Raw genomic sequence first — 20,323 nt, 5'->3', positions numbered from 1 at the left:
TTCATTTAGGTGTATGAATTGTGCGTAACATTAGTGATGTTTTCTCAGAATGCCATTTCGCAAGGCTAGTTATAGCCTAATGTTAGCTAGCTAACAGTGAACTTATTTGGTTAACTTTAGGTAGCTATGCCAATCGGTTTGTATTGCTAGTTAAAGCTTGCTGTTAGCTAGCCAGCTGACGCTAGATGGCTGGCTAGCTAGCTAACATTACGTGTATGATGTGTGTGTAGTGATGTTCTCAGAATGCCATTTTGCATCTATTGTATAATAATGCTCAAATATTTGTATCTGGAATTTGTCTTTCAGCATCAGTAGGACATGCCTAACTCTCCTCCACCAGTCATACAAGGAGAATGGTCTAATGCCTCCCATCAAAAAGAGAGCTGGCCCAAGCAAGCAAAGGTAGCAGCGCAGTCATCAACTACATGCACCATTTTTTCATCAACTATGGAGTTGGGGAAACACGTGTGGACCTGAATTGGGATAACTGCTGTGGCCAAAACAAGAACAGGTTTGTGCTCTAGTATTGTGCCTGTCGAACCATGCACAAGCTCCACCACAGTCTGGACCTTCACTTCCTTACAGGCCATACCAAGTTTGCCCCCGACTGTCATCAAGCAGCGCTTCAGAAAGACCAGAGTGAACATTTTGTCTGAGATTGCTGGTGTTGTGAAGGACAGCACTGTGAAATGGGCCAACATCCCACAGCTGGTTGGACTGGAGGATGATACGGTGCTGGTGTAAAGCTATGGCTGGTAACAACACCTGACTCCAGGCCGATGCCACAGATCAAGCAGTACCAGCACTTCAGGTGAAAATCCTTTTCATTGCATTGTATGAGGTGAATCTTCTTATCTAAACTTGGGAGGTGAATTGATGTTGTGCAGGGTTGTAATGTCTCCTGATTTTTTTAAATGTTATTCCCTGTTTTACAGCTTCGAGGCTCTGGAGCCTGGTGTTGTTGTTGCCAAGGAGTGTTCGGACTAGAGGTCGACCGATTAATCGGAATGGCCGATTAATTAGGGCCGATTTCAAGTTTTCATACCAATCGGTAATCTGCATTTTTGGACATCGATTGTGGCCAATTACATTGCACTCCACAAGGAGACTGCGTGGCAGGCTGACTACCTGTTATGTGAGTGCAACAAGGAGCCAAGGAAAGGTGCTAGCTAGCATTAAAATTATCTTATAAAAAACAATCAATCTTAACATTATCACTAGTTAACTACACATGGTTGGGTAAAGTGATTGTGATACACAATCAGGGGTAAAGTGGCTGAGCAGCAGGATAAAACAAAAAAATAGTAGCAGCAACGTATGGCGTTTATGTCATTTAGAAGCTTCTGATAGGCTAATTGACATCATTTGAGTCAATTGGAGGTGTACCTGTAAATGTATTTCAAGGCCTACCTTCAAACTCAGTGCCTCTTTGCTTGACATCATGGGAAAACCAAAGAAATCAGCCAAGACTTGGCTCATCCTTGGGAGCAATTTCCAAACGCCTGAAGGTACCACATTCATCTGTACAAACAATAGTACGCAAGTATAAACACCATGGGACCACGCAGCCGTCATACCGCTCAGGAAAGAGATGCCTTCTGTCTCCTAGAGATGAACGTACTTTGGTGCGAAAAGTGCAAATCAATCCCAGAACAGCAGCAAAGGACCTTGTGAAGTATCTATATCCACAGTAAAACGAGTTCTATATCGACATAACCTGAAAGGCCGCTCACCAAGAAAGAAGCCACTGCTCCAAAACCGCCATAAAAAAGCCAGACTACGGTTTGCAACTGCACATGGGGACAAAGATCGTACTTTTTGGAGAAATGTCCTCTGGTCTGATGAAACAAAAATAGAACTGTTTGGCCATAATGACCATCGTTATGTTTGGAGAAAAAAGGGGGAAGCTTGCAAGCCGAAGAACACCATCCCAACCGAGAAGCACGGGGGTGGCAGCATCATGTTATGGGGGTGCTTTGCTGCAGGAGGGACTGGTGCACTTCACAAAATAGATGGCATCATGAGGGTGGAAAATTATGTGGATATATTTAAGCAACATCTCAAGACATCAGTCAGGAAGTTGGTCGCAAATGGGTCTTTCAAATCACAATGACCCCAAGCATACTTCCAAAGTTGTGGCAAAATGGCTTAAGGACAACAAAGTCAAGGTATTGGAGTGGCCATCACAAAGCCCTGACCTCAATCCTATAAAAGATTTGTGGGCAGAACTGAAAAGATGTGTAGGAGCAAGGAGGCCTACAAATCTGACTCAGGAATAGGCCAAAATTCACCCAACTTATTGTGGAAGGCTACCCAAACCGTTTGACCCAAGTTAAATTATTTAAAGGCAAAAACAAATTGAGTGTATGTAAACTTCTGACCCACTGGGAACGTGAGTAATAAAAGCTGAAATAAATCCTTCTCTCTACTGTTATTCTGACATTTCACATTCTTAAAATTAAATGGGTGATCCTAACCGACCATAAGACAGGGAATTCTTACTAGGATGAAATGTCAGGAATTGTGAAAAACTGAGTTTACATTTATTTGGCTAAGGTGTATGTAAACTTCCGACTTCAACTATATGTATGGAATACTATGTGATAAGTACGTGTGTAACAGTATATAAAGTATGTTAATATACTGGTGTGTACTGGTGTGCATTTTGGCAGTGGTTAAAAGTACTTAAGAACTTAAGTATTTTTGGGGGGTATCTTTACATTACTTGACTATTTATATTTTTGGCACCTTTTACTTTTACTTCACTACATTCCAAAATAAAAGAATGTACTTTTTACTCCATACATTTTCCCTGACATCCAAAAGTACTTGTTACATTTTGACAGGAAAATTGTCCAATTCACACACTTATCAAGAGAACATCCCTACTGCATCTGATCTGGCAGACTCACTAAACAGAAATGCTTCGTTTGTAAATTATGTCTGAGTGTTGGAGTGTGCCTCTGGCTATCTGTCAATAATTTAAAAAAACATTTGGTTTAATATAAGGAACTTGAAATGATTTATACTCAAGTATGACAATTTAGTACTTTTTCCACCACTGGATGTGGCTGGGGGTTATAGCATTTATTTCACATCAATTTAGACAAGTGTGTCTGGGTAAGTGTCATCTAGTATTTATCAAATATTTTTAACATCTGGACCACTTTCTGTTTACCTGGAATTTTTCCCTTATTGTAGGCTACTACCACTTTTAGTCTTAATCTTTACTACACTACTCACTGTTTAGCACATGACCTCATGTCAATCCTTAAAGAGAAGAGGGGGCTTAAGAGGGTGTGAACAATGCTGAATGGGTGTAGACAAAGTATTCCCAAACGCGCAATGTCGTCATGGGTACGCAAATAAAAAGAAATATTCACATTAAATAAGGTTTTTTTCTTGTCTGAGTTGCCTCGTTTCACTGACAAAAATCAAATTAAACCATCAGCGAAATAACAACACAATGTCAAATACAGGTAGCCTAGTCAAATAATTAACATCCAATCACATTAACCATTACTCTCTCGTGGGAATTCCACTGGTCCGTATGTAGCCAAACGTAGCTGCTGCTCATGTTGGTATCTGTACTGATGGCGCAAAAGCCATGACAGGGAGACATAGTGGAATGGTAACGCGCATGCAAGCAGTTGCTCCCGACGCAACTTGGGTACATTGCAGCATCCACCGAGAGGCTCTTGCTGCCAAGGGAATGCCTGACAGCTTGAAAGACGTTTTGGACATATGAAATGGTTAACTTTGTTAAAGCAAGGCCCCTGAACTCTCATGTATTTTCTGCACTATACAATGATTTGGGCAGCGACCATGTAACACTTTTACAACATACAGAAGTGCGCTGGTTATTAAGAGGTGAAGTATTGACATTTTTTTTTTATTGAGAGACGAGCTTAAAGTTCTCTTTACTGACCATAATTTTCACTTGTCTGACCGCTTGCATGATGACAAGTTTCTCACACGACTGGCCTATTCGGGTGATGTTTTTTTCGTCTGAATAACCTGAATCTAGGATTACAGGGACTCTCCGCAACGATATTCAATGTACGGGACAAAATTGAGGCTATGATTAAGAAGCTGGAGCTCTTCTCTGTCTGCATTAACAAGGACAACACACAGATCTTTCCATCATTGTATGATTTTTTGTGTGCAAATAAACTCAAGCTTATGGACAATGTCAAATGTGATATAGCGAAGCACCAGAGTGAGTTGGGTGTGCAATTATGCAGGTACATTCCCGAAACGGATGACACAAACAACTGGATTCGTTATCCCTTTCATGCCCTGCCTCCAGTCCACTTACCGATATCTGAACAAGAGAGCCTCATCGAAATTGCAAAAAGCGGTTCTGTGAAAATTTAATTTAATCAGAAGCCACTGCCAGATTTCTGGATAGGGCTGCGCTCAGAGTATCCTGCCTTGGCAAATCGCGCTGTTAAGACACTGATGCCCTTTGCAACCAGGTACCTATGTGAAAGTGGATTCTCGGCCCTCACTAGCATGAAAACTAAATACAGGCACACCGTGTGTGGGAAATTATTTAAAACTGAGAATCTCTCCAATACAACCCAACATTGCAGAGTTATGTGCATCCTTTCAAGCACACCCTTCTTATTAACCCGTGGTGAGTTATACACAAGGTTTTATATGTAAGATGGTGAAATAAAGAGAAAAATTATTGATTATTATTATTATTTGTGCATTGGTCCTATAAGAGCTCTTTGTCACTTCCCACGAGCTGGGTTGTGACAAAAAAACACTCATTCTTATGTTTAATAAATGTATCGTATAGAGTGTGTGTGTGGCAGGCTTACAACGATGGCAAAAAAACTAAATTTGAGAGTGTGCTGACCCTGGTGCTAGAGGGGGTACGCAGCTGGAGGTTGAATGTTTGAAGGGGTACGGGACTATAAAAAGTTTGGGAACTACTGGTGTAGACAAAGGAGAGCTCTCCAGTAGGTACCAAAACATTCGAAGGCCCTTTTCTCAAAAGTGAGTGTATCAACTTTCAAAGCAGAATTACTTTCCCATTGTTCCTCAAAAATGCTGTGTATGATATACCATTTTGTTGCGCTGAGTCTCTACTTTTATCCAATGTAAAAATAAAAAATAAACATTTCAAATTTTGCTACATAAGACCGAATCCAGCTGATGAATCACAATTATACTAGGTCTCTTCTTTGCTCTTGGCATGGAGTCTCTGTGCTCAAATATATGCAAATATGTGCACTGGTATTTTGTTGTGTCTCTTGGGTTGTTATTGGTGGAAGACATAAATACTGCAGCTTCTTTCTTTTTTTTTTATCAACAAAAACTGCAGCTTCTTTAATGACATGTCTCTTGCTTTGGTTCGCAGCTGTTAGCTTCCACCGACCTAGGCTTATCTGCTGGCTGTGGGATGCTTGTTGTTCCAACCTCAGCTTTGATTATTGACCAACATGCAATCATTGGAAAACTAACTGGATGATCTACAGTCGAGACTATCGTACCAACCGGACATTAAAAACTGTAATATCTTATGTATCACAGAGTCGTGGCTGAAGGGCAACACGGATAATATAGAGCTGGCTGGGTTTTCTGTGCATCGGCAGAACAGAGCAGCTACGTCTGGTAAGACGAGGGGCAGGGGGGTGTGTCTATTTGTCAATAACTGTCTCGAGGTATTGCCTGAGGTAGAGTACCTTATGATAAGCTGTAGACCACACTATCTACCAAGAGAGTTCTCATCTATATTATTCGTAGCAGTCTATTTACCACCACAAACCAATGCTGGCATTAATACACCATGACAGCGCAAATACACCATGACACTGTTCCACCCCTTGTGTATTGCGCTGTCATGGTGTATTAGACTGCTACGAATAATAACAAATACACCATGACAGCGCAATACACAAGGGGTGGAACAGTGGCAAAGGTACCCACAGGACAAACAGAATAATATTAGTCTGAGGAGAGATTAAATAGCATTAATACAACAAAAATAATTCTAAACACACCTTTAGTTTACACCAAAGTTAAACAGATGTATGTTTTCTTCATAATAAGCAGTAGTAATATTCTTAGATCAGAATGACAGCAGACTGTACTTCACTCAACGAGCTGTATAAGGCCATAAGCAAACAAGAAAATGCTCATCCAGAAGCGGCACTCCTAGTGGACGGGGACTTTAATACAGGCAACCTTAAATCTGTTTTACCTCATTTCTACCAGCATGTCACATGTGCAAACAAAGAGAAAGAAAAAACAACTCTGGACAACCTTTACTCCACACACAGAGACGCATACAAAGCTCTCCCTCGCCCTCCAGTTGACAAATCTGACCATAATTATATCATCCTGATTCCTGCTTACATGCAAAAACTAAAGCAGGAAGTACCAATGACTCGCTCAATACGGAAGTGATCAGATGACGCGGATGCTCCACTACAGTACTGTTTTCCTAGCACATACTGGAATATGTTCCCGGGATTCATCCAATGGCATTGAGGAGTATATCACTTCAGTCACCGGTCTTACTACACCGGCTATGACGCTCGTCGGATGTGGCAGGGCTTGAAAAATATTACGGACTACAAAGGGAAACCCAGCCACGAGCTGCCCAGTGACGTGAGCCTACCAGACGAGCTAAATGCCTTTTATGCTCACTTCGAGGCATGCATGAGAGCACCAGCTGTTCCGGACGACTGTGTGATCACTCTCTCCGTAGCTGATGTGAGCAAAACCTTAAAACAGGTCAACACTCACAAACGGATTACCAGGACGTGTACTCAAAGCATGCGTGGACCAACTGGCAAGTGTCTTCAGTGACATTTTCAACCTCTCCCTGACCGAGTCTGTAATACCTATATGTTTCAAACAGACCACCAAAGCCAAGCTTCCTTACATCCAGACCCTATATACCAGGCGGTGTCAGAGGAAGGCTCAAAAAATGGTCAAAGACTCCAGTCACCCAAGTCATAGACTGTGCTCTCTGCTAACGCACAGCAAGCGGTACCGGAGCACCAAGTCTAGGACCAAAAGGCTCCTTAACAGCTTCTACCCCCAAACCCATAAGACCTTTGAACAATTAATCAAATGGCCCCCCAGACTATTTACATTAATCCCCCCCCCCTTTGTTTTGATACTGCTGCTACTCACTGTTTATTATCTATGCATAGTCACTTTACAAATTACCTCGACTAACCTGTACCCCCGCACATTGACTCGGTACCGGTACCCCCTGTATATAGCCTTACTTTTTGATTTGATATGTTTACTTTATTTAGTAAATATTTTCTTAACCAACAATGCCGTTCAAGAAATAGTTAAGGGCTTATAAGTAAGCATTTCATGGTAAAGTCTACACCTGTTGTATTCGGCGCATGTGAAAAATAACATTTGATTGAGTGTATTGGGTAATACCTCGGGCTTAATGTCCCCTGGCTACATTTTGGACTGGCCTCCCAGTCTTTGTCCCTGTGCAAGCATTACTGAACTAGAACAGCCCAAGTTAAGATGGATTGAGGCCTCACCTACCAAAACTCAATTACGTTGCATGTCCATAAAACCTCTGGTTAATCCAGACTGAAGGTAGCAATAGTAAGTGTAGCGTTCAGTCTGGTTTAACCAGGCTGCCCATGTTATCCTCAGTATACAAAGGAGCGGATAGCTGAGAGTAGCAATGGTTTCTATAATTAGGATGTTTAGGAAAAATTGACAACAAACGCACCCTAGTAAATCTACTGCGGTGGAAATATAAAGCTGTGTGAAAAAAGCAGAGCTTTTTAGAAATGATATCACCGTGGTTTGGTTTAAGAGTATATGAAGCTAATAAAGTCAGAGGGAAAGGTTTCTCACCCATAGAATGTCAGTCGGAGGTATCCAATCCTCTGGCTGAGGCGGGCCACCTGACCCTGCTCCACCGGCGCCCCCTTCAGGTAGACGATGCCCACGCGACGTAGAGCCAGCAGCCAGGCCAGGGCGGCCTTGTCGTCGTGGAGGACCTCCTCGAAGTTGGCCGTGGGGATCCGCAGCTCTGAGTCCCAGTACACACGCTCTGAGAAAGCCAAGGAGATAGATGCACTTCATTAAAGTATTGTATCATCCTGTATGGTCTGTATCATACCGTCCTGTATCGTATCAGTTTGTCAAAGTTCCCAGATTTTTCCGAAATTCCAGTTGGAGGCTCCCCAGAATCAGGAGGGAATAAGCTGGGAGGGAATCCTTCAACTGAAAATCCTTGAGGCAGGATTTCTGAAAAACCTGGTAAATTTCCGGAATTTTGCAACGTCAGAATTTTGCAATGCATAGAGAGTGCAACTTCTAACTCTAGAGATACAAATTTCGGCCATTTTCTACCAATATTGACAACTGACAGTTTCTGCTCTGTGCAGTGATTGAACTGCCTGGGGTGCAGGTCGGGGACAGAATAGAATGTCCTGGTTTGTTTGCCTTGGTTTCAGGACAGCTGAGGTTGTCAAAACCATATGGACAGACACCACAGCCTGTCAATGAACAATGGACTCTAATGGCAATATGTGTAATGCTCCCGGTCACAGTCTGTACTGGCTGTATATAATGTGTCTGTGTGTCCATGAAACGTTTCCTCCTAGGGATAGGAGGGAGGGAGGCCAGCTCGCTATGGTTGAATACTCTGTGAGGAGGAAGAGGAAGGGGGAGAAAGGGGTGAGAAGAGTGCATGTCTCGACTGACAGCAGTGGAAAAAGCCTCCCACTGCTTCGCTTTGCACCAAGCTGGCTTCAGCCCTTTTTCCATAGAGGCTCTCTCCAGTGGCTCCTGCATTGCAGACACAGCTGCCGAGCTCATTTAGTGTGTGTATGTATGGGGGGTACAACAAACCTCTTCAGTAGCAATTCATCAGGATTAAGTGGAGAGATAATCCAAGTCAGATGTTAGAAAGCTTGACTTTGCATCAACTCAGTTGATGTAATTATCTGTGTGGCGTAGTCAATGGATTTTGCTCTGTGAGTACAGCTATGGTAACACATGGAGTGTCTAGGGGCTTTGCAGGAATATGCTGCAGCTTGATTGTCACTCTGGGGGATGATCCTGAACCTTTTCACCTGCAACATAGAGTCATCGAGATACAATGATATCTTTCACTGATACTGATGACTTAACCCACAGCAGGTTTCTACATCTCCTGTCACGCTGTCATCTCCAAAACAATTCTCTGTCAAAAAGTCAAGAAGAATCCCCCCAATCCTAACTCTGTAAATGAAGAGGGTTGAAACATGTTTGGAAGGGAAATAAGATCTTTATTAAAGGCTGGCTGATCTTGAGGGTCACCGACAAAGAGAAGGTTGAAGTATGAGGAACTTCTAGAATAAAGGCTAGTTCCTTCCAATGTTACAAGCACTCCCATGAAATAAGACTAGCCCATAGACACCATTTGACCAGTCGGTATGTATCTGCACACAAAGGGGGACATAAAGTTCTTGGCTAGAGGCAGAACGGTGCTTCAGGGACAGAGCCCTGGGGTTTTGGATATCACACATGACGTAGTAAGCCATAACAGCAGAGGTAAAAGCATGTGGTATCGAATTAGGAATTTTGGCTGAACTTGCCTTCCCCCTGTAAATTGACCTTTTCTTGTCTGGTGAACTTGTCATGTTCGGCTAACATCACTGGTTATCTCCTGATTGACTCAAGATCAGTATTAACTACCTTCACTGTTATGTTTTAAACCAAGGACCGTTATGTTTTGAACAAACCGATTTCAATCCTTGAGGTCCAAGAAAAATGTAGAGAGCGAGAGTAAGGAGAGAGGAAAGGATAGGAAGGGAGAGACAAATGGAGACAGAGGGAAAAAAGTGAGAGAAAATGGAGAGTGGAAAGGAGCATAGAGAGAGTCAGAGCAGAGAGCGCTAAACCCGGTTAGGCCCTTTAGTGGGTGATGGATGGGGTAAGAGAGCGGCTGGCTGGGCAGTGGGCCCGGGCTGGAAGGGTTCAGATGGTGCAGGGCCCAGAACATTCTGCTCGACACTCAAATTCTCACCAAGCGCAAAATCGCTGCTCTGATTTCCTGAAACGTGTAGCGTTAGTCCACCAGGCCAATCAGCGCCGGGGTTAACTGAGATACAATGTCAGGCTGTGTGTGTGTTTGAGAGAGAGCTAGTGCCTGTCCTAGTACGTATGTGTCGAAGAACGCAGGACTTTTAATGTGACACTATTATGCTTGTGTATGTACGTGTTATCTGTCTGTTTGATGGGAGTGTGCATTTGTAAATCCTTTCCTCCCTTCCGTTGGTCTTCTGCGGCTTTTCCAGACGAGGTACTCTCTCTCTCGTCGTGGAGTTCCCCAAAAAGCTGCTCTGGGCGAAGACAGGGTCTTTCACAATTCAATTACACTAGATCAACTTCCTCACAAGGTCAACTGTGGAGTTCAGTTCTTTTCGACTGGAGGTATTAGACGCCGTATTGTATTTGCTGTAAAGGCCTTCACAAACATGGTGGCATTCATCAGTGCTTTCATTGCAAAGGGGGCTGATGCCAGTGAGTGTGCCCACTACAACTATCAGGACAAGCCTGCAGCTGTACTGAAATTTTAGATGAATGGAATTGGGTGTTATAATCGGCCAGAGAAATGTTATCTAGTTGAATACAGAGGTTTCCGCAAAATAACTACAATCCTGTATCCAATCATGTGAGAAGTGAAGTTGCATAAACACACAGTCCCAGACACACACACGTCGGCACATTGTAGCTGTTGAAGTCCCATTTACAAAGAGCCTGTGTCTTAAACTGACGTGGCACAGCTAGTCTCTTCTCTGGAGAATACAACAAACTAACCTTTCTCTGTTTAATGGAGAAACCTGCACCACAGAGCCACCTCTGCCTTCTCAGCTTTAATAAAGAGTCTATTGACCAATTCCAAACCGACCCCCTAATCCCTACCTCTACACCATAGTACTTTTTATAGATCTGGAAGACATGGAATAGGAGTCAGCAATAATAGCTTTCCCCTCTTGTTATAGCTCGACCTAGCCCTCAGATGGGCTGGATGGAATTTCCCCATGTTGCTTACACCTATTCAATCCATTCAGATCTTTAATATCCTTATCACTCTCCTGAGCAGTAAAGCTGAACTGAGCTGTGCTGTGCTGGCCTGGTTACACATCCACCGAAACATACCATACGCATCCATGTGTGTGTGTGTGTCTGTGTTTGTGTATGTCCGTGCGTGTGTGGCGCTGTGTGTGTGTGTGTGTGTGTGCGCACATGCTCAGCGGGAGAGATTCATCTCCTTGATCGACAAATCGGTGTGTGTACATGGAAATGGTGAGGTTTGGGGGGAAAGATGCGTGTTTTTCCATTGATGCTCCGGTGCAGCTATGTCTTTAGGAGCCTTGTATTTTCCCCCCCAAACTGATGTGTTCTCACGTATCGACCACAAGAGCCCGTAGGTCCAGAGGGTGTCTAAATTCATACCAGATGAGTCAAGGAAGACACAGACTCCCATTAAGTCAAAGGAAAGACATATCAGTTGCTGCTTGGATGAGTAGGAACAAATCAAGTTCCATTAGGACTAACTGAGGCCAAGTCGGGGCAAATTATCGTAACATTCAGACGTTGAGCTGATGAGAATACTTTAGACAGCGAACCTAGTGAATGCAATATCTATGCCGTTAAGTAACTATTTTTGTTTAAATATATTCATACTTGTGTTCATCTCTAAGCCAAGCTAGATATCAATTAGGTCCTCATTAAAAAGTGAGAAATAATTCTATCCTATTTTATTACGATTTACAAACATGGCTTGCTTGCTAAAACTACATCAGAGCAGAATATTCCATTCCTTGGTGGCCAAACAGGGACAGTCTTAAGTATCTATCTCATTATAACATTAACAACTGGCCCAGAGTCAGATTAGGCCTGTTTATCTCATGAAAGGATGCTTTAAACTGATGCATGGCGAGCTGATCCAAAATCTGCACCGCAGAGAAGAGAGTGACTCAGTAGGCACTATGGTAGTGACCAAGCAGACAGTGAGTAAAAGGTGTTGACACATTTCAAATCAAATGTTATTTGTCACATGCGCCGAATACAACCTTACAGTGAAATGCTTACTTACAAGCCCTTGACCAACAATGCAGTTTTAAGAAATATAAGTGTTAAGTAAAAAATAATTCAAGAGCAGCAGTAAAATAACAATAGCGAGGCTATATACAGGGGGTACCGGTACAGAGTCAATGTGCGGGGGCACCGGTTAGTCGAGGTAATTGAGGTAATATGTACATGTAGGTAGTGTTAAAGTGGTTATGCATAGATAATAAACAGAGAGTAGCAGCAGCGTAAAAGAGGGGGGGCAATGCAAACAGTCTGGGTAGCCATTTGATTAGCTGTTCAAGAGTCGTATGGCTTGGGGGTAGAAGCTGTTAAGTATTTTGGACCTAGACTTGGCGCTCCGGTACCGCTTGCTGTGACGTAGCAGAGAGAACAGTCTATGACTATGGTGGCTGGAGTCTGACAATTTTTCGGGCCTTCCTCTGACACCGTCTGCTATAGAGGTCCTGGATGGCAGGAAGCTTGGCCCCGGTGATGTACTGGGCCGCACTCACTACCCCTTAGTCGGTAGAGAAGAGTCCAGAGGAAGATGTGTGAGAAAAGACGGTGGCCTCTTGGATAAGCCAGCCAACACTTCTTCGTCACCTCACGGTAGGTAAAAGGCTCAAAGTACGCTAGCTAGAAAGTGAGAAAACACCACGTCATTCACCGACGATAATCCTCATCCTCCTCAAGCGTTCAAAGAGAGCTTAAGGACATGGTAGGGCCAGTGTACAGGCTTGATTACTGTTCACAGGATGCGGCGAGTTGGAACAGTAGATAAACATACAGAAGATAATGACTACTAGACTTAGAATAAAAGGTGCTATCTAGAACCTAAAAGGGTAATTTGGCTGTCCCCATAGGAGAACCCTTTGAAGAAGGGTTCCCCAGAGGTATCTACATGGAACCCAAAAGGGTTCTGCGTGGAACCAAAAAAGGGTTCTCCTATGGGAACAGCCGAAGAACCCTTGTTTCTAAGAGTGTACTGGTAATGTTAATAATGTAGGCCTAGAAAGACAATGCCTCATAATAACGGGAATAATAACGAGTGGTATCCAATATTTCCTATGGAGGGGTGATTGAAACAGGTCCACAGCCCCCCAAAAGCCACATCTCCCAAGACAAGGGTTTTAGAAACCGAAAATGACTATAGTACCATTCCTAGAATGCTTTTGGAATAAGAAGGCAAAACAACTCACGGTTGCTAAGGTCCTCGGTAAGATAAACAGGAAGTGTAAACACTAACAAATATAATCATGACAAACACTCCTTGTAGATTCCAATCTCCCTGGGCACAAAAAAAAAGTATTTGAGTGTTATACTATACACACTATGGCTTCAAGCTCTAGCCTAGACGATTTAAGTGAGGTTAGAACCAGACCTGGGTTTAAAATAGTACTTGAAATAATTTAAATACCAGTGCAAACCCCCACTCGACTGGCACTCGAGGCAGGCTCAAAAATGCCAAATAGCTTACTATTTAAATCCAAGACTGGTCAGAACAAGGTCCCCTCAGTTGCATGGAGTGGATAAACAACAGGGAAAATTGGTTCAACGAGTTGAGTTTGGCTTAAAAGCGGTGTTTCTAAACATCCACTTCCATTCAGCTCCCCTTTAATTAGTATTCCATATGGCAGAGGCAGAGGGGGGAGAGGGGGGGGGGTTGAACATGGCTGCACACAGACTCCACACCTTGCCGAAGGTCTCAAGTTATTAAGCTATTTCACATACGGCCGCTGCATACCTCAGTGATGTAGTCTGGTCTAGATGTGTGAAAGCGACATCCTCTGGGCTAGAGATTGACAGGCTGCACACTTTGACAGCAGCAGCAGTGTCTGGGGAACCCTATATAATTAGAAATGATTGGAGGCATGTGGTCCTGGAGGTTGGTCTAGTGGTCAACACAGCCGCCTCCGGACTCCCCGTGCCCCTCAACAGCGGGGGTTCAAATCCGTTGTGCCAGTTTCTGTACTGTTCATTCTCCCACTCATTTCCATGCTGTGTAAATAAATGAAATATAACTGTTTTTTTAAGTAAATGGTTAGGGGGAAACTCCTAATTCCTACAAACACCAAAAAACAAGTGAGGGGGGATTCAGTCTGAGTAACACCCCCGCAGCTCATATTATCATATTAACCTCGGCATCTCCCGCGTGTGCTACACTTTGACAATCTTACCGGTCTTCTGGGAAAAAAGGAAAACATACAGATATTCCAAACTAGGTCTGTCTGTGAGTGAAATAGAGAGAGAGAGAGAGAGAGAGAGAGAGAGAGAGAGAGAGAAAGAAGGAGAAAAAAAGAGAGGGGCCTATAGGGAGCTAGGTAGGGATGTGAACAAAACTTGAGTAACAAAACTTCCAGATGTGAACATTGTTTCACCATCCATCCATCTAAAAGCGTAAATTTTTCCAGGGTTTTTGGCAGATGGAATTTCAGACCAGACCTCAGGAGGATATAATTAAACCCAGAGACAGGGGGGCTGGTGCGCGTGTGTGCGTGTGTGAAAGGCAGAGCCAGACAGAACATGAGCTAAACTCTGTCTGATAGGAGCACTCCTGGTGCTGAGCTAGCAACAGTTGAAGAACAAAAACCCTGCACTTACAAAGTGTGTGTGTGGGGGGGGACCTCTTACACCTGTACTAAAGGAGATAAGGAGGGGGGGGGCTGCTATCCACACACACTGTCTTTAATCACTCTAGAGTGGAAACAAAGCAGGAGCCACTGAAACCTGTGGATCCTTCAGGACCACGTGTGGAAACACCATCTAGTCTCTCCTCAGTTGAAATGCAGCTACAGCCATCATTTCACCTTCATTACTGCCTTGTACACTGCTCTTTCCATGACATACAGTAGACTGACCAGGTGAATGCGATGATCCATTATTGATGTCACTTGTTAAATCCACTTCAATCAATGAAGGGGAGGAGACAGGTTAAAGAAGGATTTTTAATTACGACACGGCGTGTGGTGCATGAAATGTATTCTTGGATGTTACACATATTCAAGTTTAACAGTCTGTGCTCAACACTTAGCTAACTAGATGGCCATTTAGATCACTTGTAACAAGCAAATACTGATATACAGTAAATACGCTTATTGGTATCAATAATGTTTTTCTAAAGTACTTGTGGCCTGTAGCATATGTTTTTTTTAAAGAACTGAAAATGCAGTTAGTATGGCACAAAGAAAATGTCAATCAAAAAGTAACATTGGAATTTGCACATCAGGATGCTTGGTTAAGGTACTGTACGAGGGCACAGAATCTTACTCTTTTTCAGATAAATTCTTCAGGGACATTTTCAAGAACAAAAAGCATTTATCTCATGGGTCTTCAGAGCACTGTAGCAGTCAGCTACTGTTAGACTAGACAAAAATAGAATGGACACTGTCAGCATGGGTGAATTGGCTGTGTGTGTGTGTGTGTGTGTGTGTGTGTGTGTGTGTGTGTGTGTGTGTGTGTGTGTGTGTGTGTGTGTGTGTGTGTGTGTGTGTGTGTGTGTGTGTGTGTGTGTGTGTGTGTGTGTGTACTGCAGCAGTGAATTTCAATAGACAGAGACACATGCTCAACACAAACTAAGAGCTATGAAACTACGTAGGCCCTACCAGTTTGGGACCAAATTCAATCATTATATATTTTTTAAATGATTTATCCTGATTTATTCCAGAATATCTACTTTCAGCGACAGTGGGGAAATTGCCATATAGCAGTTCATGGCATAATATTCTTACCGTTTAGGAAGAGCTCCTCTTGTAGGGCTTGTCTGGCAGCAGGAGAGAAGCACCGTTTCCTTAGCCATTCTGGGTCAAACTCGCTGGTGTGCTGGTCCGGCCACACTATGGACACCTGAGGACAACCACAGAGGTTGGTTAAGGGTTTGCGTGAGAATCCCAAACCTTTCCCAAAGGCAGCTCACACTAGTGTAGCACATGGGGATGTGTGAAACTTGCTCCTCAGCCTGAAGTGTCCCCACTTGCACTTCTCTCAAATGTTGTGCACAAATTTGTTTACATCCCTATTAGTGAACATTTCTCCTTTGCCAAGATAATCCATCCACCTGACAGGTGTGGCATAGAAGCTGATTAAACAGCATGATCATTACACAGGTGCACCTTGGGGACAATAAAAGGCCACTCTAAAATGTGCAGTTTTGTCAGAGAATATAATGTTAATTTCTCGATCATACCTCACTCCAATGTCGTTTTAGAGAATTTGGCAGTACGTCCAACCGGCCTCACAACCGCAAACCACATGTATGGCACTGTGTGGGCGAGAGGTTTACTGATGTCATCATTGTGAACCGAGTGCCCCATGGTTGCAGTGGGGTTATAGTATGAGCAGGCATAAGCTACGGACAATGAACACGATCGTATTTTATCAATGGCAATTTGAATGCACAGAGATACAGTGACGCGATCCTGAGGCCCATTGTCGTGCCATTCATCCGCTGCCATTACCTCATGTTTCAGAATGATAATGCATGGCCCTATGCCACAAGGATCTGTACACAATTCCTGTAAGCTGAAAATGTCCCAGTTCTTCCATGGCCTGCATACTTACCAGACATGTCACCCATTGAACATGTTTGGGATGCCCTGGATCACGCGTACGACAGCGTGTGCCGCCAATATCCAGCAACTTTGTACAGCCATTGAAGAGGAGTGGGACAACATTCCACAATCAACAGCCTAATCAACTCAATGCGAAGGAGATGTGTCACACTGCATGAGGCAAATGGTGGTCACATCAGATATTGACTGGTTTTCTGATCCACGCCCCTACCTTTTTTTAAGGTATCTGTGACCAACAGAATCATATCTACAGTACCAGTCAAAAGTTTGGACACACATTCTCATTCCAGGGTTTTTCTTTATTTTTTACTCTTTCTACATTGTAGAATAATAGTGCCTACATCAAAACTATGAAATAAATAGTAACCAAAAAAATTGAATCAAAATATCCTGTTGAAAAACAAATGATAGTCCCACTAAGCGCAAACCAGATGGGATGACATATCGCTGCAGAATGCTGTGGTAGCCATGCTGGTTAAATGTGCCTTGAATTCTAAATGAAATCACTGACAGTGTCACCAGCAAAGCACCCCCACACCATCATACCTTCTCCTCCATGCTTCACGGTGGGAACCTCACATGCAGAGATCATCCGTTCACCTACTCCGTTCACCTGCATCTCACAAAGACAAATTTGGACTCATCAGACCAAAGGGCAGATTTCCACCGGTTTAATGTCCATGGCTCGTGTTTCTTGGCCCAAGCAAGTCTCTTCTTATTATTGGTGTCCTTTAGTGGTGGTTTATTTGCAGCAATTAGACCATGAAGGCCTGATTCACGCAGTCTCCTCTGGACAGTTGATGTTGAGATGTGTCTGTTACTTGAACTCATTTATTTGGGCTGCAATTTCTGAGGCTGGTAACTCTAATTAACGTATCCTCTGCAGCAGTGGTAACTCTGGGTCTTCCTTTCCTGTGGGGGTCCTCATGAGAGCCAGTTTCAGAATGCACTTGAAGAAACTTTCAAAGTTCTTGAAATTTTCCGGATTGACTGACCTTCATGTCTTAAAGTAATGATGGACTGTTGTTTCTCTTTGCTTATTCAAGCTATTCTTGCCACAATATGGACTTGGTCTTTTACCAAATAGGGCTATCTTCTGTATACCACCGCTACTTCATCACAACACAACAGATTGGCTCAAACGCATTAAAAAGGAAAGAAATTCCACAAATTTACAGGTGTGCCTTGTTAAAAGTTAAGTTAATTGAAATGGATTCCAGGTGACTACCTCATGAAGCTGGTTGAGAGAATGCCAAGAATGTGCAAAGCTGTCATAAAGGCAAAGGGTGGCTACTTTGAAGAATCTCAAATATAAAATATATTTTGATTTGTATAACTTTTTTGGTTACTACATGATTCCATATGTGTTATTTCATAGTTCTGATGTCTTCACTATCATTCTACAATGTAGAAAATAGTAAAAAATAAAGAAAAACCCTTGAAATGAGTAGGTTTGTTCAAACTTTTGACTGGTACTGTATATTCTTAGTCATGTGAAATTAATAGATTAGGGCCCAATGAATTTATTTCAATTGACTGATTGGGGCAAAGGCACTGCATCTCAGTGCTAGAGGCGTCACTACAGACCGTGGTTCCCATTCCAGGCTGTATCACAACCGGACGTGATTGGGAGTCCCATAGCGCAGCGCACAACTGGCCCAGCATCGTCCGCGTTAGGGTTTGGCCAGGGTAGGCCGTCATTGTAAATAAGAATTTGTTCTTAACTGACTTACCTAGTTTTAATAAAGGTTAAATAAAAAATACAAAATATGAGCTGTAAATCTTTGAAATTGCTGCATGTTGCGTTTATATTTTTGTTCAGTATAAATTAACTTAAGTGGAGTAGGATGAGTGCCATTAGATTGACACGGATATAAGGTCAGTTTTACATTTCCCTCCTTATGGTTAAATTGAGGAAAGATAAGTTCATCCAAGATATGTTACCTTGTTGTTGTCAGTGACTTGGACCCGGTCGACCCCAGTGTGGATGTCCAGCTGGGAGAGCAGCAGGCTGCGGGCCTGGGCCGACTGCAGGGTACACAGTGGGCATTGACAGTTGTCCCTAAGCCATGTGTACGGGTACAGGCTCTGTCCGCTGCCCTCCCACTCAACCTCCAGTAGCCTTTCCTGCTCCAGGGCCCGGACCTGCCTCACCCCAGGGCTTTCCCCCAGGGCGGTGGAAGGGAGCGGGGCGGGTGCTTGGGTCCCGTGCCCACGGAGCTGCCTCCAGGTCAGGTGAAGAGAAGGAGATGAGGAGATGGCGGCTGCCCATCCAGGCCTACCCCCAGCCCTCAAGGCATGGCAGGCCAAGACGGAGCTTCGCTTGAGCATGGTCGGCAGGGTACATCGTGCTATAGTGGTCGTCCACATCCTCGAACCGGGACCTCCGGATGAGAGCAGAAGGGTTGTCGGAAAGGACAGTACACTCTGGGATCAAAGTCATCATAAATATTCCAACGGTTAATAAGGGTACAGGTCAAGACACATCTAGGCATGTATTACTTGTTTTTTTTAACTTTTATTTTGAAGTTATTTTTGAATTATTGTTTTAAATGTAGTGTATTATCTAGGCATATTTCACCATAAATGGAATTGAGATGTTTAAAAAAAGTAACTTTTATTTAAATAGTTCGATTTAAAATAGGCTAGTTTGAGGCAAAAGGTGTAATAATACTAAATGCACCTTGCTACCACACTGATGGGGAGAACAGGACCTTGCAATTTTTTGTATTCAAAATTGCTTTCATTTGTTATTTACAAGCGCGGCAACACTGGGTCGTCCCTAGACACCACAGACAAAGTCATAAACCCCGCCTATTTCTACAATTTATCTTCTTAAATGTGATTTTAACCATTACCCTAACCTTAAAAACACAATGCTAACCCTAATCTTAAATTAAGCAAAAAGCAACAACAAAAAACATGATTTTTACGATATAGACTATTTTGACGTTGTGGTTGTGCTATCTAGTGGAAACCACAACATTGCGCGACACATTTTTTGTTGTTATAATTCTGTTCTGATACATTGCATGTTTCCGCTTTGGAAACTAGATGAAAGGTCAATACATGGGCAAGCGTCCCGGAAGCAGCTCGCACTACAGATTTAGAAAAAAGGCTAATATATATAATAGATTGTCTTATTTTGTTATTCCGTACTTTGAGAAACCATACAAACTATATATTTTTAACTATTTGTACTTATGCGAGTCTGAACTGCAAGGCTAGGTTTACTGTAGCTATCTGCCCAGGCTAGCTCTCGTTCTACTACTAGCTAACGTTACCTTAGCAAGCTACTATTACCATTTAATTTAGCCTCCAATGACAAAATAGTTGACATTAGACGCTCACTTGCTGATATTAATTGAATGATTTACGAAAATCCCATGTTTGTAGCGAGCTAGCTAGCATATATCCCATTCATTTATGTGGAGACAGTGAACTACCGTTACTGTATAACTTATTTAACGTTACTTTGCTTTCACTACGCAACCAGACATTCCAGTGACAACACATGCTATATTTACCGGCAACATTACAATATGTAGTATCTAAAAAATAAGTATGAAAAATGTATGTACCTGTATTATTTTGGTAGGCTTCTAAACTTTTGAATGTTCTTTGTCAACGAAGCGTCTATCAAAAATGCAGTGCCGACTGTCAAACTAGGGGAAAGGTTAGCACGTGGG

At 42.9% G+C, this 20,323-nt stretch overlaps 1 protein-coding gene across 1 annotated transcript in view; it reads right to left on the bottom strand.

The window, feature by feature from the left end:
- The window catches only part of LOC129834255 (gamma-butyrobetaine dioxygenase-like), a 27,992-nt gene extending 7,669 nt beyond the window's left edge, over window positions 1–20,323 (bottom strand). The window contains exons 1-4 of the mRNA XM_055899088.1: window positions 20,216–20,323; window positions 18,579–19,061; window positions 15,795–15,909; window positions 7,855–8,053 (exon numbers count right to left, since the gene is read on the bottom strand). Coding sequence (XP_055755063.1) covers window positions 7,855–8,053; window positions 15,795–15,909; window positions 18,579–19,004 — 740 coding nt within the window. The 5' untranslated portion in view covers window positions 19,005–19,061; window positions 20,216–20,323. The remainder of the gene's footprint in view (window positions 1–7,854; window positions 8,054–15,794; window positions 15,910–18,578; window positions 19,062–20,215) is intronic.

Source organism: Salvelinus fontinalis, chromosome 35 (assembly GCF_029448725.1).
Source record: "Salvelinus fontinalis isolate EN_2023a chromosome 35, ASM2944872v1, whole genome shotgun sequence".
NCBI lineage: Eukaryota > Metazoa > Chordata > Actinopteri > Salmoniformes > Salmonidae > Salvelinus > Salvelinus fontinalis.
This window is presented reverse-complemented; position numbering and strand designations above follow the sequence as displayed.